At 46.2% G+C, this 18,750-nt stretch overlaps 1 protein-coding gene across 1 annotated transcript in view; it reads left to right on the forward strand.

Moving 5' to 3' along the window:
- Positions 1-18,750, forward strand: part of PRMT8 (protein arginine methyltransferase 8) — a 65,508-nt gene that overhangs the window by 25,587 nt on the left and 21,171 nt on the right. The window contains exons 4-6 of the mRNA XM_042945535.1: positions 802-865; positions 15,366-15,508; positions 16,134-16,221. Coding sequence (XP_042801469.1) covers positions 802-865; positions 15,366-15,508; positions 16,134-16,221 — 295 coding nt within the window. The remainder of the gene's footprint in view (positions 1-801; positions 866-15,365; positions 15,509-16,133; positions 16,222-18,750) is intronic.

Here is an 18,750-nt window from a genome sequence, read left to right on the forward strand (position 1 = left end):
TTCTCTGACAAAGCAACCCCTATCTGAACCTGCAGGTGCCTTCATCCATCCCCAAGGCTTTTATGGAAGCTGTGGGCCCGCCCCTCAGTCCTCCTATGCAAATACTCTCCCCTCTGGTTCCAGCATCCCCTGGCTGTCTCCTGACACATGCCCCAGGTGTGGACTCGATCTCCCGCTCTTCCCATAAGGTCCTGCTCTCAGCTGATGCTTGGTTAATTTTTCACATACCTTGGCCCTTTACTTAGGAGATTTGGGGAGACTGGAAATACTTGTAGATTAAAAGGAATTAACCATCTCAAAGGTGAACACTGCAGAAAGGGTAAGAATTGACTTGTGCATGACATGTGTGGCAGGACGGATCTCAAGACTGGTCCTGAGGCCCTGACGTGGCATTTTCCTGATGGTCCCTATCCTGGAATATGCCCAGTTCAGCAGGGAGATTGGGAGGGAGTGGGTAGAGTACAGCAGCTAAGCAACCTCATCCCATTCTCCTCTGGCTAGGAGGAGACCTGCCAGGTCTTACTGAATCTCTCAAGTTGGACACCAGGTCTTCCATTGTGGAGCAGCGGATTGAAGTCAGCCTCCTTACAGCAAAGGCAGCCAAATTCAATGCAAGAGCCACTGGCCTGAAAATTGGGAGGGATGCACTGTAGTTTTCAGTCTGCTGTATGAAAAAATAGCTGTATGACTGTGGGAGGGTCACTGTACCCATCTAGGCTCAGCTTATTTGTCTGTTAAATAGGAGCTAGACAGGCTGTGATCTTTTTTACACCTTTCTCCTTTGTTCTGTGCCCTTTCTAGATTGAATGTTCCAGTATTTCTGACTACTCAGAGAAGATCATTAAGGCCAACCACTTGGACAACAGTAAGATATACCTCTGTGTGTTTTCCCATGGACAGAGGGAGTGAGGGGGTTTAACACTTTCTTGTTTGGGTGGTATAGACTGATGTAAGAGGGAAAAGTACAGAGCACTTGGCCTTGGGAAGGTGGAGCCTGGTGGAGGCTCTATTAGCAGGACTGTACCCACAGGATTCTGAGGTTCCCAATCCCAGCCATGTCAGCCAAGGGCACGTTATTCCCAGCGCAGCTTTCATGGCTTAGCTGCCATGCCTTCTGCTTGGCCCCAGCTGTAGGCATTCTATTGAGTTTTGCAAAATGGCAGCTATTCCTCCTCTTCTTTGCTCTCCACAACCCCATCCCTACCTCTCCCTTTCAGCAAACCAGTGGCATCCTAGCAGACCCAGGCTCTGCCTTTGGAGAAATGTGGTCCCCTACTGCCCATGGGCTGTCTTGCTGATAGTGCTGTCTTGGCAATTAGGCTGCCTTTGGGAGTGGGACCTTCTCCAAGCTGGTGTCTGATTATAAATAGAGGTGCCTTCCCTTCCCTTCCTCCCTTCACTCCTTACCCATGCATTGCAACCTTTCCCAGGCCCCTCCTCCTGGAAAACTATTTTGAACACACTCACACCCACAAGTGTCCCCAATCCAAAGAACTCCTTGCATCTTTTATTAGTCAACTGGATGAGATTTAGCCTCTAGGCCCTGTGCTGAGCTGGGCCATACATAGGGTTTGTAAACTAGGAAAACAAGGTTGACTTTTTTTCCCTAAGGGTGATAGAGGCATTTTGGAGACTATTATGCAAAGAAAAGTATTTCCTATGGGGTATGGATTAGAATGTGTTGTCGGCATCAAGAGTGTAAGCAGAGACACATTAGGAGGCTGTTTCAGTGCTCAGGGGACATGCTATGGCATGGACCAGGGTGGTGGCAGTGGAGGTGGAGAAAAGTGACCACTTTGGGCTAGAGGTAAGGGGGTCTACTGATGAGATGCATGTGGAAATGATAAAAAAGATATGAGCAAGAGCTATTTTGTTGCCTTGAGTAACTGGGTGGATGGTGGAAGACAGAAAGTAGAGAACTTCTGGGGATGACGGGAGGGAGAAAGAAATCAAGAGTTCTCTTTTGCACATGTCAGGTTTGAGATGGACATCCAGTGGACTTGTTAAGCAAGAGTAAATTTATGAGTTTATGTTTCAGGGAGATCCAGCACATGGGATTTGGGAGTCTTCAGCATATGGATGTTATTTGAAGCCACAGGATGATGTCACTTAGGCTTAAAGTATAGCTGGAGGAAGAAATGGACCAAAGATAGGGCTCTGGGGCATTTCAATGTTTGGAAGTCAGTCAGAGGAGAAAGGGCCAGTAAAAGGCAGAGAAGATACACCCAGTGAGGCTGATGGACATTCAAGATAGAGAGATGCACCATGAAGCCAAGGGAAGGAGGAAGGGGCGACTATAGGGAATGCTCAGAGATCAAGTAAGGGAAGAACAGAGAAGTGACTATTGCATTTGGCCACATGGAGGCCATAGGTGTTCTAAACAAGAGCAGACTCAATGCTAGGGTGGGGACTGAAGTTCAGTTAGAGTAGGATAAATTGTGGAGGGAGGGCTATAAATAAGTCTTCTTGCTGTGAGGGGGAACAGGAGAATGGAACTGTAGCTACAGGTGAATGTGGGGCCAAGGCAGGGAGTTGTTTTTAAGGGCAGGAGATATGAAAACATGTGTGTCTGATTCAGTTGTCCAGTAGACAGGCACATACAGGAAAAAGAAAAGTCAGTCATGAGGCCCTTGTGTCCAGAACACAGGTATAGGGGTTGGTCTTTCCCTTGGAGTAGGGACAGTTTAACCACAGAAACAGATGGAGACTGAGGAGTATGGCTCCAGATAGAGGTGGGCTGCTGGTGGAAAGCCCCCAGTTTGTTGCTTCCATTTTCTTTTCAAAGAATGAGACAGTGATTGGCAGAAAAGAGGGGGATGAGAAAAGATGTGGGAAATGATGGAATGGTCTTTCAGAAGGAGGGAGGGAGGCAAATATGCTGGACTGGTGGGGATTGCTGGAGATGAGTCAGCATAGATATGCAATAAGCTCAGTCCTTGTGTGAGTTTCTCCTTACCACGCTCACCAGCTTGGGTGTGAGGAGGGCCACCTGGGTGGGGGCTTTGATAGTGGGTGGGGGCACACAAGTTCGTTTCAATAATGGATCATGGAATTTAAGCTGGGTAAGGCAGGAAGTGAAGAAGGGATGGGGGGTGGTAGGTGAGTGACAATGAAAAAGGTTAGCGGTATTGGGGAGGCCATGAGCAGAGGTCCAGAGGCCTTTTTCCAGCTTGAGTAGAGGACATGTTGCCCTGACCTCTGACTTTGGTGTCCAGTCTCTCCTGGTTCACTTTGGGCAGCCAGCTATCCTGCACACTCCTCAGAACAGTCCCTGACATGGGCAGAAGGGAAAGAGAGGTGAGCTCTCTACTTGCCTACTAAAGATAGGAAAAGAAAACTGGCCAATTCCTTCTCTGCAAGGGTGCAATAGCCTGACATCCGTGTGTTTTCATCTGACATCCCTTTCTCCAACTCTGTGACATAGGGCAAGAGGTTCCCCCCATTTAACAGATGGGGAAACTGAGGTAGGAGAGGTAGGGCAGAAATTTGGTCTTGGTTCTTGCTCCTGTACTCTCTCCTAAAGTGTGTTTACATTGATGTGGAATCCCCAGGAGTGGCTGCCAATCCTGAAAATGAAAATTAAAACCTGTTAGGAGAAGAGGGTGGGGACAAATTGATGTCTGATCAGACACCCTCCCAGTACCACCCCTGGTCTCCAAGGGGCCTTCAAAGGACATTTAGACCATTCCCTGCCTCTGTACATGTTCAGTTGCGCAGTGACGCCTGACCTTGGAGGGACGGTCTGCCTTCCCCGTCCCCCTGACTCTTCATCTGTCTCTTGCTACCAATTCTCTTGGGATCTGGAACTATAGCCCCCGAAGCTTGCAAAGGGCAGCTGCTTGCAGCCATTGGTAGCAGCGTGTAGAGTGGACCTGAGTGAGAGTGGGGGAGAATAGTCCCTGTGAGGAGTGCCTGACTTTGGGAGAAGGGCGGTTTGGGTCTGAAAGTATGCTAGGAAAAAGAAGCCAATAACCCCTCATCATGCCCTCTAATTCACACCTCGAGAGCTTTCCCTCTCTGCCTCTCTTCTGCTTCAGTTTCTTGTAATTTTTTTTAATGTTTGTTTATTTTTGAGAGAGACAGAGACAGAGTGTGAGCGGGGGAGGAGCAGAGAGAGAGGGAGACACAGAATCTGAAGCAGGGTCCAGGCTCTGAGCTGTCAGCACAGAGCTCGACACGAGGCTTGAACCCACGAATGGTGAGATCATGACCTGAGCCAAAGTGGGACACTTAACTGACTAAGCCACCCAGGCACCCTCTGTAATTTGGTTTATTTCCCTTCCTATCTTTATCACTTCTTTCCTTTAACCTTCAAAACATTCCAATATATAGACAAGGTACAACTTTTTTTTTTCCTGAACATTTTGAGAGCAAGTTGTTGACATGATGCCCCATCAGCCCCAAATACATGCATATGCGTGTCATACAAACAGGGACATTTCCCTGCATAGCCACACTGTGACCATCAAAATCAGGAGACTAACGTTCTTCCATGATCATTAGCTAGCGCTCAGATCCCGCTTATGTCTGCCACTTGTTGAAATAACATCCCTTAGAGTAAAAGGAATCACCTTCTTAAAAAAATTTTTTTAATGTTTATTTTTGTGAGAGAGAGAGAGAGAGAGGAAGAGAGAGAGAGAAAGAAAGTGAACAGGGGAGGGACAGAGAGAGGGAGACGCAGAATTTGAAGCAGGCTCCAGGCTCCAAGCTGTCAGCACAGAGTCTGACGCGGGGCTCGAACTCATGAACCGTGAGATCATGTCTTGAGCTGAAGTCAGACACTCAACTAACTGAGCCACCCAGGCGCTCCTAAAAGGACTCAGTTTCAAACCACATGTTGCATTTATTTGCCACATCTCTGGTTTCCTTCAGGCTGGAGTGGCCAGATGCTCCTCAACTCTTGTTGCCTTGACGCTTGACAACTGCAGGCCAGAGTTCTGTAGAATGTCTCTCAGTTGGGGGCATGTGATGCTTCTGCAAGATTGGGTTCAGATCGTGCCTCCTGGCAGGAGTTCGCGGAGATGCTGTGTCCTTTTTCCTGCATGCTCTTGGGGACATGCAGTTTTGATTTGTCCTGTTACCGACAGCATTTGCTTTGATCACTGCTTCTGGTGATGTCTGCCAGGCTTCTCCATGGTCAAGTTGCTCTTTCTCCCTTTGTAATTAGTAAGATTTTCTGGGGGAAGTGGTTTGAAACCATGTAAATATTTCATTCCTCATCATTAATTTCCTATTTTATTCAATAGGTTACATCTATTATTAAAGGTACTTATTTTGATACACGAATTGTTCCTAATTTGGTCATGGGAGCACCTTTAAGCTGGCTTCTGTGTCCTTTTGACATTCCTTCTTCGTTTTTTGTGAGCTTTCTTATTTTCTGGCACTAATGTTCCAGGCTTATCTTGTGCTTTCCACGGCTTTGTTTTAGAATCAGCTGTTTCTCCAAGGAGTCATGAGTCCATTTACTGGACAAAGGCATTTAGAAACTAGAATCTGGGGCTAAATGTGTTCATTGATTTTAGGGTGTTGAGGCCCTCAGGCTGCTTCAGTAGAAAGAACTAAAGAATGTGTGTGTGTGTGTGTTTGTGTGTGTGTGTGTGTGTGTATGTGTGTGTGTGTTTACATACACATTTACATAACGTGTACTTCTGAATCTATCTATACATACTGTCAAGTGTAAGTCCACGTGCTACCCCACCTCCTGCTCTAACCAGCACTGCAGGGTCCTCTAACTTTCTCTCTTCCCATGTTTACAATTCATTTCTCTGACAGTGAAAAACCTGGCTCCTACTATTCTTCTTTTTTTTTAAGGTTTATGTATTTTTGAGATAGAGATAGAGATAGAGAGCAAGCATGCAAGCAGGGGAGGTGCAGAGAGAGAGGAACAGAGGATCCAAAGTGGGCTTGGAGTTGACAGGCTGACAGAAGCCAGCCTGATGCGGGGCTCAAACTCATGAACCACGAGATCATGACCTGAGCCAAAGTCGGCTGCCCAACCTACTGAGCCACCCAGGCTGCCCTGGCTCCCAGTATTCTTATTATGTTTACTTATTGAAATCATCCCCCCTGATGTACACCATCTCCCATTGTCACCACCTCCTGCCCTATGCAGACGTGTCTGTCACCCCGTGTTGGGCTCTGACACTGGCATGGGTACTCTCCTCTCCCTGCTTAGACTCCAGCTTGCAGAGCCAGGCTGCTTCCCATGCAGCAGCCCTCTCGGCCCCTTGGACTTTACTCTCCCATCCCAGGCCACCTCTTCATGCCCTGCTTACCACACTGCCCCCACACTGCTCAAGCTTCAACACCCCATGCTGGACTGTTGTGGCAGGTACACACACCCCCTTTCTGGGCTGCCTAGACATCTAGTTTGCTCAGCCGCATTCTTAGCATGCAATCATCCCAGGCGCTGTACTTTGATGGCTCACACTTGATTCTCTACTAGTGAGCAAAGGCCCAAGAGGGACAAACCCTTATCCCCAAGTAAATAGCCAACCCCATGCCTCATTCTTACCCCTCACATACAGTGTACCGAGGAGGAGGGAACACCAGGCCCAGGGGCCTTTACAAGGCAAAGTTGTTTCCACTTCTTCCTTCCTGGGCTTAGCAACAGGTGGGTGGAGCCGGTGAGACCGCCCAGGGCCCTGTCTGCTGCACCCGCTCGCTCAGCCTTGGCATGTGTACTGGAAAGAGGACAGCTTGACTGTACAAATGCTTCCATGGAAATGCTTTTGAAATGTTGCAACAGCCAATTGTGTGGGGCTTAGGAGCGTAGGTGTACAGACATAAATAACAACACAGGACATAAAATACCTGCTACCCAGAATCAATCAATCTCTCTCCCCCTCCACCTCCATACAGCTCCTGGGGCTGGATTTATTCACGTGTATACACACACCTCCACGAAGCCACCTGCAGTGGTCATGCAGCCTTCACATGGCTTCTTCCACATGCATGGCCCACTCACGTGCTCAGAGACTCCTGTTTGACTTTGACTTCCTCCTTTTCCCTGCTGCGGAGCTGAGTGTGCTACCAAGATGCTTAGAAAGGTAGATTTGTTTGTGAAGATTGACATAGGACCTCAGGGATGGGTAAAATTTTTATAGCTCTAGAAACAAAAAAGTTATAACCCATTTACTTCTCAGGAAGCTCAAGGGAGAAAGTGTATCCCTCCTTTCCTTTCTCTTTTCCTGCCTGTGCACGTCCTAAAGTATTAAGTGTCACAGACGAAGAAGCCTGAGCACACAGCAGAATGGCAATGGACAGAGCATGCTCCACAACGTAACAGTAGAGATGGCTCTGTCCCATCGCTTGGACTTTCTGATCCACCACCTGCTGCCCAGAGAGGAGCTATGTCCCAGCACAGCGTGCAGGGCTATTCGGGGGTGAGAGACAGTGTTCAGAGTGACTAATGCCAGGCTTCGTGTGTGGTAGGTGCTCAAACGTTAAGTGTAGGTCCTTTCAGTCTTCATGTTCTACACTTTGCTCTTTCTTGGCCGCACACGCACCCTGAGACTTTTGGAGATGACGCTTCAATCCTCTGCTGCGGCAGGTTTCCTCCGCGCCCTGGGGCATGCAGCCTTGGGATGGTTCGCCTGATAGGAACCCTGCCACCAGTCACTTGGGATCCGTGGTTGTGAGGAGCACTTGTTTCCGGGGGTGGGGGAATCCTCCTCCCTGCAGCCTTGCCGAGGCTCCCTTCCTTTCCTCCGGGCCATGCAGAGTAGGAGCCTCCTGTCATGTGGCAGCCCTTTGTCCACATCCCCCGATGATGATGACACCCTCCCAGATCCTACACTCTTTGCTTGGTTTGAGCCACTGTCTCCCCCTCACCCTTGGAGTTCTGCTAAGAAATAAGCCCAACCCGGAGACGGGAGGGACCCAGATGCTGTGCTTCTGACACCATGGCTCCAACTTCCTTCCATTAGTGATTGTGGAAAATGCAATGTCACCTGGTGCTGAGATGGAATCAGCTACAGCCTGTCGTCTGTCCGTATCCATATCTGTTGACTATCAGAATTACTGCCCAGCTGGAGCTCCTAACCTATGTCTTGAATCCAAACCGAGAATCACACTTCTTATTCATATTAGACTTCCTGTTGGTAGATTTGGTCCTTCCTTACAACTACTCAGGCTTTCGAGAGAGCATGGCTCTTCCAGGGTCATTGTTTTCTGCTTGCTGTTCCCACATTTTTGATGGGTGCCCTGGGGTGAGTGTGGAAGCTCTCGTAGGCTGGTCTGTGTTCAGCTCTTGATCAGTGCCTTTGAATACAGCCAAATAGCCAGTGGCAAATCCATACGATAAGGATGCTGTGGGGGAAAGGACTTGTCAGAGCTCCTGTTGGAGGTCCCCACATGGTACACTGCAGGCAGGGGGGTGAAGAGCACTTACTCTGGAACCGGACTTCCTGGTTCACGCTCAGTGCTGCCCGATTAGCTTGTGATCTTGGATACCTTATTTTGTGTGCCTTAGTTCCCCCATCTGTGAAATGGGAGCAACAACACGTCATAGGGTCATTGTGACGATTCCATGTTACTGCACGTAAAACTGTGGCATGCTGAGACAGGCTCCTACAGGCTCCTGAGGGCCAACTGTTAAATTTTCAGTGTATTTGTAGAACAGATGAAGTCACTTTGGTGGCTTGAAATTGGCCACAGTGGGAATATTTACACCACAGAAACCAGCAAATGCTACAAATCAGGGCTACTTTCCCCGGAGACCCAGTTGTTAAGTATCTACCAGCACACCACTGTTAAAACACAATGGTGTCCCATAGGCAGTAAGCAGCCAAGAAATTTTAGCTATGGTTATTATTATTTCATTTGTTAACTTGACTAATAACTCTGTCAAAAGAAAAAATGAGATTAATCAGATATAATTTTTTTTAATGAACCTGTACTAGTGACTCCTGGCAATTGCTGCTTCCTTTCCTAACTGCTCGTGAAGAAGCCTATTAATAATCTTAGGGCTGGGTTTCACGCCCTTGTTTCTTCAGGCATTGTTGTGCCACACTCCATGCCCTGTACCAGGTGCTGGGAGCCAATGGTGAACCTGACAGACAAGCTTTTTGTTCAGGTGAAGCTCACTTATCTCACGGAGAAGACAGACATAAGCGCAAGTGAACAGACATCATGATAAAATTACAAATGGTGCAAGGTCTTAGAAAGAAACATGATGGAGTCATTGAGAAAAGTGGGGTGCCCACTTCTGACTGGGGGATCGCAATGGCATGATGGAACTGGCTCACAGTTCACACCCCCTTGTGAGAGCTGATCCTGCACTTTTCTTCCCAACTGTGCACGGGTGACATCCCAGTGTGAACAACAGAAATCAGCCATGGTGGAAATGTTTACACCACCAGCAGGTGCCTTTTTTAGACACTGACCAGCACAGCCAGTTTTAGACACTGACCTGCACAGCATTGGAAGTGCGGAAGCTTCTGGATCGAGGGCACTGAGGCACAGACTTGACTAGTGAAGAAGCCACCTGCTGAGTAGACAGACATGTATCACACAGAGGGACAACTGGTGCCAGCTCCCTGAGATGGAAGACATTTTGTGCCTGTAAACTCTAAGTATTGGGTGACAGTGATACCTGGAATGATTTCAGAGTCCCAGAGCCTAGGGAAGGCTTTGCTGCCTTCTACATTCACAATGATTCAAAAACCCTGTCCAGTACCCCTGCCTTCCTAATCCCTACCCTACTTGGCTAAGCCCCCACAATCCTCTGCCTGTGGCCAATGTGTGGGGTATGTACTCAGGCTGTGCCATGCTAGGGATTCTAAGTGGTGGGTGATAGGTTGGGGTGGGGTGAGTCCCAGGATGGTTTTGATTGCCCAAGTATTAGTCCAGCCAGTGCAGGGTGTCTGGGAAGGGAAGGGCTCGGGCCAAAGCTAGCAGGACTTCAGAGCTCTAGCTAAGCAGAGTAGGCCCTCAGTCCTCAAGGGAGCCAGAGCAGGTCAGGACATGAAGCCAGGCAGATTATGCACTAGGGGCAAGGCAGAAGCTCAAGCCCTATGTTCTTGGGTGAATGGGGGGTTATGGAGGAAAGAGAGGTACCATACTGAAGGTTCTACTATACGGAGGCTACATAGCACGCATGGCTCATCTATGCCAGCTCCAGTTATGGGATCTGTTTGCTGCAGGGTATTTTCCAAGTTCCACCAGATATTGGGGGTAAAGTTATTGGTGTCTTCTTTCTCCCACCACCACTGGCCCAAGAATGGGGCTTACACTGACTGACCTTGTAAGAGAGGTTTATCCACGCATCTGGACCTTGGAGAAGATGAGGGCAGAAAGCTGAGGCAAGGCTGATACCAGGGAGGTGTCGTCTCAGTTCCACCTCCACCACCCTGATGGCTCAAGATGGTTCTACCTCTCCTCACCCTACTAACCAACCTGACTGGCCTTCAGGAGAAGGATAGGTTAATCCTTGGCCTTCTCAGGTTTCTTTTCTCCCATCATTCCCAAGCAGCTGCTTGGTGGCCACAACAATCCCATGATTGTTGTGGGTAAGTCAAGTATTATATCCACTGGCAGACAAAGGAGGGGAATCTCAGGGAGACTGGTGACTTGTACCAGGGTTACACAATTGGCCTAGCCTTTGGCTCTGCCTTTTGATTTCTCTAAACTCCAGTTCTCTCATTTAGGCAGATGGAATAATAAAACCAACCACACAGGTTCCTGTGAGGGTTATAGAGATAATGTAAGTGAAATCACTCTGCAAGCTGCTATTCAAATGCCAGCAATTTTTTACTATCATAATTAGGACTAGTTTGAGGATCTTTTGTCTTTGAACCCAAATACCCTTTTTTCAAAATTGCTTATTCATCCATTCATTCATTCAGTAATGATTTTTGAATGTTTGTGAGGGGTCAAGTGCTCTGCTAGGTCCTAGAAATAGGAAACTGAAATAGACAATTAAGAAGAGGAGATCATAGCCTGGAGGTGAATCAGGCCCCCAGAAGTTGTTTGGCAACTGGCATGGGTGTCGCCAAAATAGGCCTGTGAACAACATGGAAAAGGAGCTGAGGGGCAGCTGGTGTCCATGCTGTGGTGGGGGTGGCATCAGAGAGGCTCTACCACCTCAGAGCATGCTCCCTGCCTCACATTCATGACCCTCATGCCCACTCCTCTATTACACAAGATCTGCTCTGGGGAACAGAGGAGTGTAAACTGGGGAGACTACTAACTCCAGACCTGTAGGGTCACCTGACTCTGATGGACATGTGGGAGGCCCAAATGAGATCAGGCTGGCCCAATTTGTTTTTTGGTTTTTGGTTTTAGGTTTAATTTTTTAAATTTATTTTTAGTTTTTATTTGAGAGAGAGAGAGAAAGAGAGAGAGAGAGAGAGAGAGAGAGAGAGAGAATCTTAAGCAGGCTCCACTCTTAGCATGGAGCCCAACATGGGGCTCGATCTCATGACCCTGGGACCATGACCCGAGCTGAAATCAAGAATTGGACACTCAACTGACTGAGCCACCCAGTCACCCCATTTTTTTAAGTCAAACCAATGACCATGAGTCAGAATGGCTAGATTTCTGTAATGAACAGTGAAGATGAAAAGAAAACAAATCCAAAAAAAGAAAAAAATCTGGATGTCTCATTTGCATACTTGAAATTACAGGGGAAGAATCTCCCAATTTAGAGTTTAGAGTTTATTGCTCCCTGTTGTGCACTTAGTTATGATTAATCATTCCAAAATTCACAAGCCATGGTCCTCTTATTTGAACAAACTTTTGGTCATCTTTATGGAATAAAAACATAGCTCCAAAGAGTGACCTTAATGCAACCTTGAGTTAACACAGTGTTAGTGATGTGGGGATCAGATTGAGAGCAGAGTTCTACAACCCATAGCTGCTCAGAACATGAGGATCAGTGGCTAAGATCCCCTTGAAAAAGCTTGACGTGTAGAAGGGTTGGATGCCTGCACACTTCTTGGAGCCAACCTGCTGCCATGCACTGGCCAATAGTCCCTGGTTAGGTGCCATAAAGCCTACCATAAGAGGTAGCATTTTGAAGACTAGGAAATTGAATCTGGGAGTTTAAGTGGTTGCCAGTGGTGACTATAGAAAACAGGAAGAATATCCCTGATGATTCAGCTGGGCAATTATATTTGGGTCCATGGAAACAATGTGGCCTCTTTCTTTAAAAATTGGTCCTAAGGAATTTGTACAAATTCGAGTCAAGCTGGAGGTTGGAGGTACATCTCCTTTATTGGTGTCAGCTACCAGTAAACTTTGCACAATGCCTTTTACACGCTCATATATACTTGAACAATCAAAGCATTTTGGCACTGCAGAGCATCTTGGGGAATTTTAGGTTCAATCCCCCTCTTTTTTCTTCCTCCAATAAGGAAATCGAGGCCCCAAAGGAGAGGAACTGTTTGATCAAGGTTTGTTTGCTGTCGGCTGGAACAAAAATGAAGTTGTCTGTCTCCAGGGTGCCAACATGAGGTTGTGAAAATTGAGCACTCTACAGAAGCACCTGGGCAAGGGCATGAATGGGGTCTGGAATCCAGTCCACAACTGGCTGAGGGGAAGCCTGCCTTTTTCCTTTCACATAAGGCTCATCTACTCACCAAGCCAAAGTAGGGGCTACATCTGCTCTGAGAAATGTTTGGATGCAGAAGGGTGATGTTAAATGAACAGAGATGCAGACTGTTGATTTTTTAATAGGGTTAATTGATTCCTTCTGCCTTTCTGTGACCCACTCTCATTCTCTCTCCCTCTCCCTCTCTCTCTCTCTCTCTCTCCCTCTCCCTCTCTCTCTGTCTCTCTCTCTCATCTGTCTATCTGTCTTCCTACCTATCATCTGCTGTACCCATAGTGATCAAGATATAGCAACTCATGGATAGAGCGCTACTGCAGAGAACAGGGACAGCATTCACTCATGCTGGGGGACACCCAAGGAATATTGGGTACATACCAATGTGTCAGACTGGACTATAAGTTCTTGTCCATCTCTGCTTCTTGCCATCCTACTAGAGTCCTGTTCATGGAATCATTCTCAGTGAACCATATACTAGGCACTGAGAGTGGAGGCTGTGGTGCAACCACAGGCAGGAGAACACATCTTCCTGAGATACAAGGAGGTCACGATCTAATGTAAGAGATGGAGCAGACCTATAGCCCCATAGACACATGCAGGCATTAGGGAAGAGCCTGCAAGAAATGTGCAAAGAGAGAAGAAAGGGAAGCCACCTTGAGGGCATCACAGTAAGTGAAATAAGTCAGATAGAGAAAGATAAATACTGTATGATTTCACTAGTAAGTGGAATTTAAAAAACAAAACAAAACCCAGACTCATAGATACAAAGAACAGATTGGTGGTTGCCAGAGGTACGGTAGGGGGTGGTGGGGGAATGGGTGACGGGGATTAAGAGGTACAAACTTCAGTTATAAAATAAATAAGTCATGGAGATGTAATGTACTGTATGAGGAAAATAGACAATAATCTGTATCAACTTTGTATGGTGACAGATAGTAACTACACTTACGGTGGTGATCAGTTCGCAATGTCAAATCACGGTGCTGTGTGCATGAAATTAATATCATATGATATGTCAGCTATTCTTCAACAACAACAAATTTGCAAAAGTAAGACAAACCAGGCTTTGCACTCAAATAATGAGGCAGGTGGGTCAGGCATGTATTTGTCAGTTCTTTTTCAGAATGAGAAATAAGTTAGGCACTCCATTTGCATTTTCAAAAATCCCTTACTTTGTCCCTGTGTGAATCCTCTTGGTTCATCCTGCATCCTGCTTTTGCTTGAGCTCCTGCTCTTAAGTTGTGGAGCCCCCAGAGAAGCAGAGCTTTGATATCTCCTCTTCCTACGCCTTCTGAACATTTTGGAAGTGACTAGGCTTTCCTTAGGGGTAGGGCTCATGAGTAGCAGCCAAGAAAGCCACACAAGCTGGGGGCCTCACTCTAGAGTGATCAGGGCCAATATGCTTCTGCAAAGTGTCTGACTCCTTACAGAGGAGGCCTTATCTGATTAAGCCTTGATTAAATGCCAGATATCAAAGAGCAAATCATCATTAGAGGCTACTAATGGGCATTCCATCACCTGTGTTTTCAATGTGAAGACATGAAGCAAAACCAGTGACCTGTGTGCCCTTTGTCATGCAGCAACCTCTAATCCAAATTAATTTTAATGAAGCTTAGATTCAGGACAGATATGTTCTCTTTGTGTGTATGTATGTGTTTTTTTCCACTCCTGAGTACAAGCTATTGTTCAATTTTCCCAGCAAAGCTCAGGCATGGTGTGATTTTTCAGAAGATGGTGCAGAAAGAGAATTTCAGAGCATGAATATGTGTATCCTTTCAGAGGAAATGTTCAGATGGAATCAGCCAACAATACATCACCCTGTCAATTTCACAGCAACATCTAAGATAGTATTTGCTATGATCTTTACAGCAACAAATGTAAAAAGAGACTCCAAAATTATGTGTACGACTGTGTCAAATGATCAAAACCCCAAATAAGAAGTTTCCCCTGCCACAGAAGGATAGAAAGGTCTTGGAAGTGACTTATGAGCAGAGGCCACTAAGAGCAGGAGAGTGTTCCCAACCTTATCCCATTCACTTCTCTATCAGCTGGTTAGCAAGGCGGGGGAATGTCAGATGATGTCTACCTTCTGTTGAGCCCCGGCTAAGAACCTGGCACTTCACATTTGCTGTTTCATCACATCAGTTCAACTACCCACTCAGTAGATACTATTCTCCCTGCTTATTCTCTGGGGAATCAGAGTTCAGTTAGGTCAAGTAACCTTTGGAAAGTCCTATAGTTAATAATGAGAAGATCAGGATTTAAACTCCCGACTACAGAGCCCATGCTCTTGTCAAGACACAAAGTTGCCTTCCTCATGAACCCACTGGGAGATGAGCCCTGGATGTGAACAGATGCAAGAGCAATAGGTATCCTTGCCCTTTGGATTTGAACCGTCATGGCAGCCTAAAATGGGATGGGCACCATGATCAGAGTGTTAGAGTCATAGCATATCAGACCTGGTCTCTACTTCCACAGCCACCATTTAACCTCTCTAAGCTTCAGTTCTGAATGAGAATAATAATAATGCATTTATTTCATAGAGGTGCTGGGAAGACCACATTATAGGGTGTATATCACAAGCTTGGCACAGGGCCAGACGCATAGTGACTGCTCAGTAGATTTTAGGAAGAAAACACACAAGTAGTTTGCAGTTCTTTTTGTATAACTAGCTTGGAGAGGGATGAGGTACGTCACATCTTAAAAGCAGAATCAGAACAGGGATAAAACCTGTAGGTCTGGCCCTGATGTGGGATGCTCATGGTTCCAGGCTAGGGTCCCTGCAAAGTGTGGCCGTGGGGTTCATATTTTCCAGTCATCACCATATTTAAGGGTAAAGTGGAAGAGGTGGAGCTGCCTGTGGAGAAGGTAGACATCATCATCAGCGAGTGGATGGGCTACTGTCTGTTCTATGAGTCAATGCTCAACACGGTGATCTTTGCCAGGGACAAGTGGCTGGTAAGTGTCCTGCATGCTGTCCCCTTGTTGGTCTGCTGGCTGTCCTGCTGCTCTACCCTTGGCCGACAGTCTAGGAAGAACATGAGTACTCCAGAGAGAGGTTGAGCTAAAAGGTCACTTCCTCCAGAACCCTCTCTTTAAACCAGATCTGCTTTAGAGGACAGAATGATGGTACCTGGGTCCAACATATCTATCACATTATTCTGTAGGTCTATCCTTGGCCTCTTTGGTCATAAACAATACCCATTCTCTGTTGTCAAGACAAAAATCTATTCTGATCAACAGGTACTTAGGACTTATTTGGCTGCCAGGGAGCTGAGCATGCTTATGACCTTGGCTTCTCTGGGCTAAAGGTTATAACATCTTTTGCTGTTCCTCATAGACTAACATTTTCCCCAGTTCATTTGTTCTATTAACTCTACCTAAGTCCCTCAAATTCTCCTAATTCCCAAAGAAAAACTGAGCATTGCCATCCTAACCCTAACCCTGGCCAAGGTGACAGTCTGCTGAATGAGAAATGCTGGCAAGGGGGTGCCTGTCTGGTGACTCTATGTGCAGTTCAAAATGTGATGTCTTTGTCAGGTGAATAGATTACGAGACCCATTTCCCCACAATTCATCAACAGAAACCTGGAGGGCTTATGTTTCCAGACCGGGCAGCATTGTACGTGGTAGCAATTGAAGACCGACAGTACAAGGACTTCAAAATCCACTGTAAGTCACTTTTTAAGTTTTCATTGGATATATTTTTTTATACATTTGGGGTTGGAGACACTTCATTGGCCCTGAGATGAGCATGTGATCTCATGAATATAGCTGCTATGCTTATGGAGAAGTTTACCTGTGACTTATTCTGGATTCTTCTCTCTAAATGTTTTCTTCTAGTCCCAAGGGTGGGAGGTCTACAGAGAGAAAATAAGCAATACAGCTGGTATAAGATACATATCCTGGACTGAGAGAATGAATGCAATGTGAATGAAAAATGAATCGAAGCAGCTGAAGCTGATTTTTGCAGAGCACATCAGGCCAGCTGGCTGGGATCCTGTGGAGGTTCAGTTATCTCAAAAGTCCACCACAGAGGGTCAGAAATGACAGATTCCTAGCCAGGTTGACCATTCTCAATCCTGTCTCCATGCTACTCAAATTCTTCTTTGAGGTTCTTTTGGGGGAATGGACACCAGTGGGTGTGGGGAGAGATGGAGACTGTGTGTGTGCACATGGGTACATGCATATGTGTGTGTGCATGTTGGGCGTCTCATATCCAAACCTATATTTATACTGCTTTATCACCCGAAAACTTGTTCTCTTAGGGAAAAAAAGCAAGCAAACAAAAAAACAAACAACCTCTCCAATGTTTTATCTGGTCCAAAAGGGATGCTTTGTTCTTTTCAATTTAGAGGGTAGCATTTCTTGGTGACACAAGTTAGGTCTTCAAGCTTATTCCAAATGTGTTTTTGTAAGTTAGAAATGGCCATGTCTCCTCAACCAGAGCTAAACATGACAAAGGAGTAAAGAACCCCTCACACAGGCAAGCACGTGCATGATCCAACCCCAAGCATGAGGCAGAAACTCCACACAGAGTGATGGAGTCAGTAGACCTGCGGTTCCTACCCCTGCAGTGGACAAACCCTCCTTGGCAAGATTACCATGGAGGGGTTCACAGACTGAACATATGCTCAACGCCTTCTGCCCTGGGAAACAGAGACTCCAGAGTTTGACAGAGTACTGCTCCATTGATTCACACAATTGCCATCTAAGTATTGCCAGTGCCCGACAATACCTCAGCTGGACTGTGCTATGGAATGTGAATATTTGTGTGTGTATGTTCAAACCCTTCTGGAAATATAACATCAAAGCACAGATCACATTTGATGATAATATAACATCAGAGCCAGATCCAGGAGAAGACAGTAATGGGACAGTTATTTGAAGCTCTATGGCCTCTGCCTTCAGCCAGTCTGGTGTCATTTCTAACATTTGATGAGCAATGAGAGGGAGGGTGGCCTAGGTTAGATGATCATGATTCAAAGACTGCCAACCCTGGGTTCAAATCCTACCTGGATGACTGGAAACAAATTCTCTAACCCCTTTGACCTCAGAGATTATATTGCCAATCCCATACACTAGCACCATGAGGATTAAGTGAGATGATGTATATCAAAGGATGTGACAGTTCTTTGTGGTATATGGCACCAGACTGGACCTAGGCTCTGAACATGTCACTAAGCCCCTTCTTGTTTGTAGCTCTGGCAAGTGAGACTGACTGCCAAGCTTGTTGGCCTCTGGTGGCTCAGAATGTAGGACAGGTGTGCTCTCACAGTAGATTGCAGAAACAACTCAACAGTGAACATTGATCAAATGCATGTAAAATAGGGCATATTTTGCCCTGGAGCTGCATTATAATGCAGCTTTTGGAGTTCTTGCTGTGTAACTATACTGAATAGTGTTTTGAGGAGAAACTTCAGGTGCATTCTTCATTCTTATGTGTAAATATTTATTGAGTCCTGACCCAGAGCACAGCTCTTTAAGGAACTTTTTCATGGTTTAAAAGCAAACATACCTTGCCCTCTTCCTTCCCCTGGATTGTGTTTGGGAACCTGTGGCATATGCATGTTGTAATGAGCCAGCTGGAGCTGGAGAGGACCCTGGGCAGACCCTGGGAGGTGCAAGAGGGCAATTGCTGTCACTCAGATGCTAGTCCAGGACTGGAGATCATGTGATTTAATCTCACACTGCTCACTTCAATTTTCATAGCTTCTGGGAATGGAAAAAAAAATTACATCAGCCTCCTTTTTTCCCATAAAATGTTTGCTCTGGAGTCTTCTATCCAACCTCTGCCCCTCCAAAAAACCTCACCCCCCCCCCCAAATAAAAATCATACATACATTTAAAATTTAAAACACTGTGAATTTTTCCATTTAAAAATTTTTTAATGATATGTTTTTGTTTTTAGTAAAGGAAGTGAGCCCGTTTAGAAATCTGTTTCAAATAAACAGAGATTTTGGTTACTCTGAGTTCTAAATCAAAAGTAAAGCATAAAGGTTGCTGGTTGCTAAGGGAACAATTGTAAGCAAATTTCAAGAACCAGCTAAAAAAGAAAAATCTTAAAGTGGGGCAGGAGAATGAGACCAGCCTAGACCCTTTCATAAAGTAAATTGTTACAAAACAGCTTCCTCCTTGCCCCTCCCTTTCCCTTCTCCCCTCTTCCCCTCCTTCCCTCCCCTATCCCCTATTCCCTCCCCT

The sequence above is a fragment of the Panthera leo genome, chromosome B4, assembly GCF_018350215.1.
Source record: "Panthera leo isolate Ple1 chromosome B4, P.leo_Ple1_pat1.1, whole genome shotgun sequence".
Lineage (NCBI taxonomy): Eukaryota > Metazoa > Chordata > Mammalia > Carnivora > Felidae > Panthera > Panthera leo.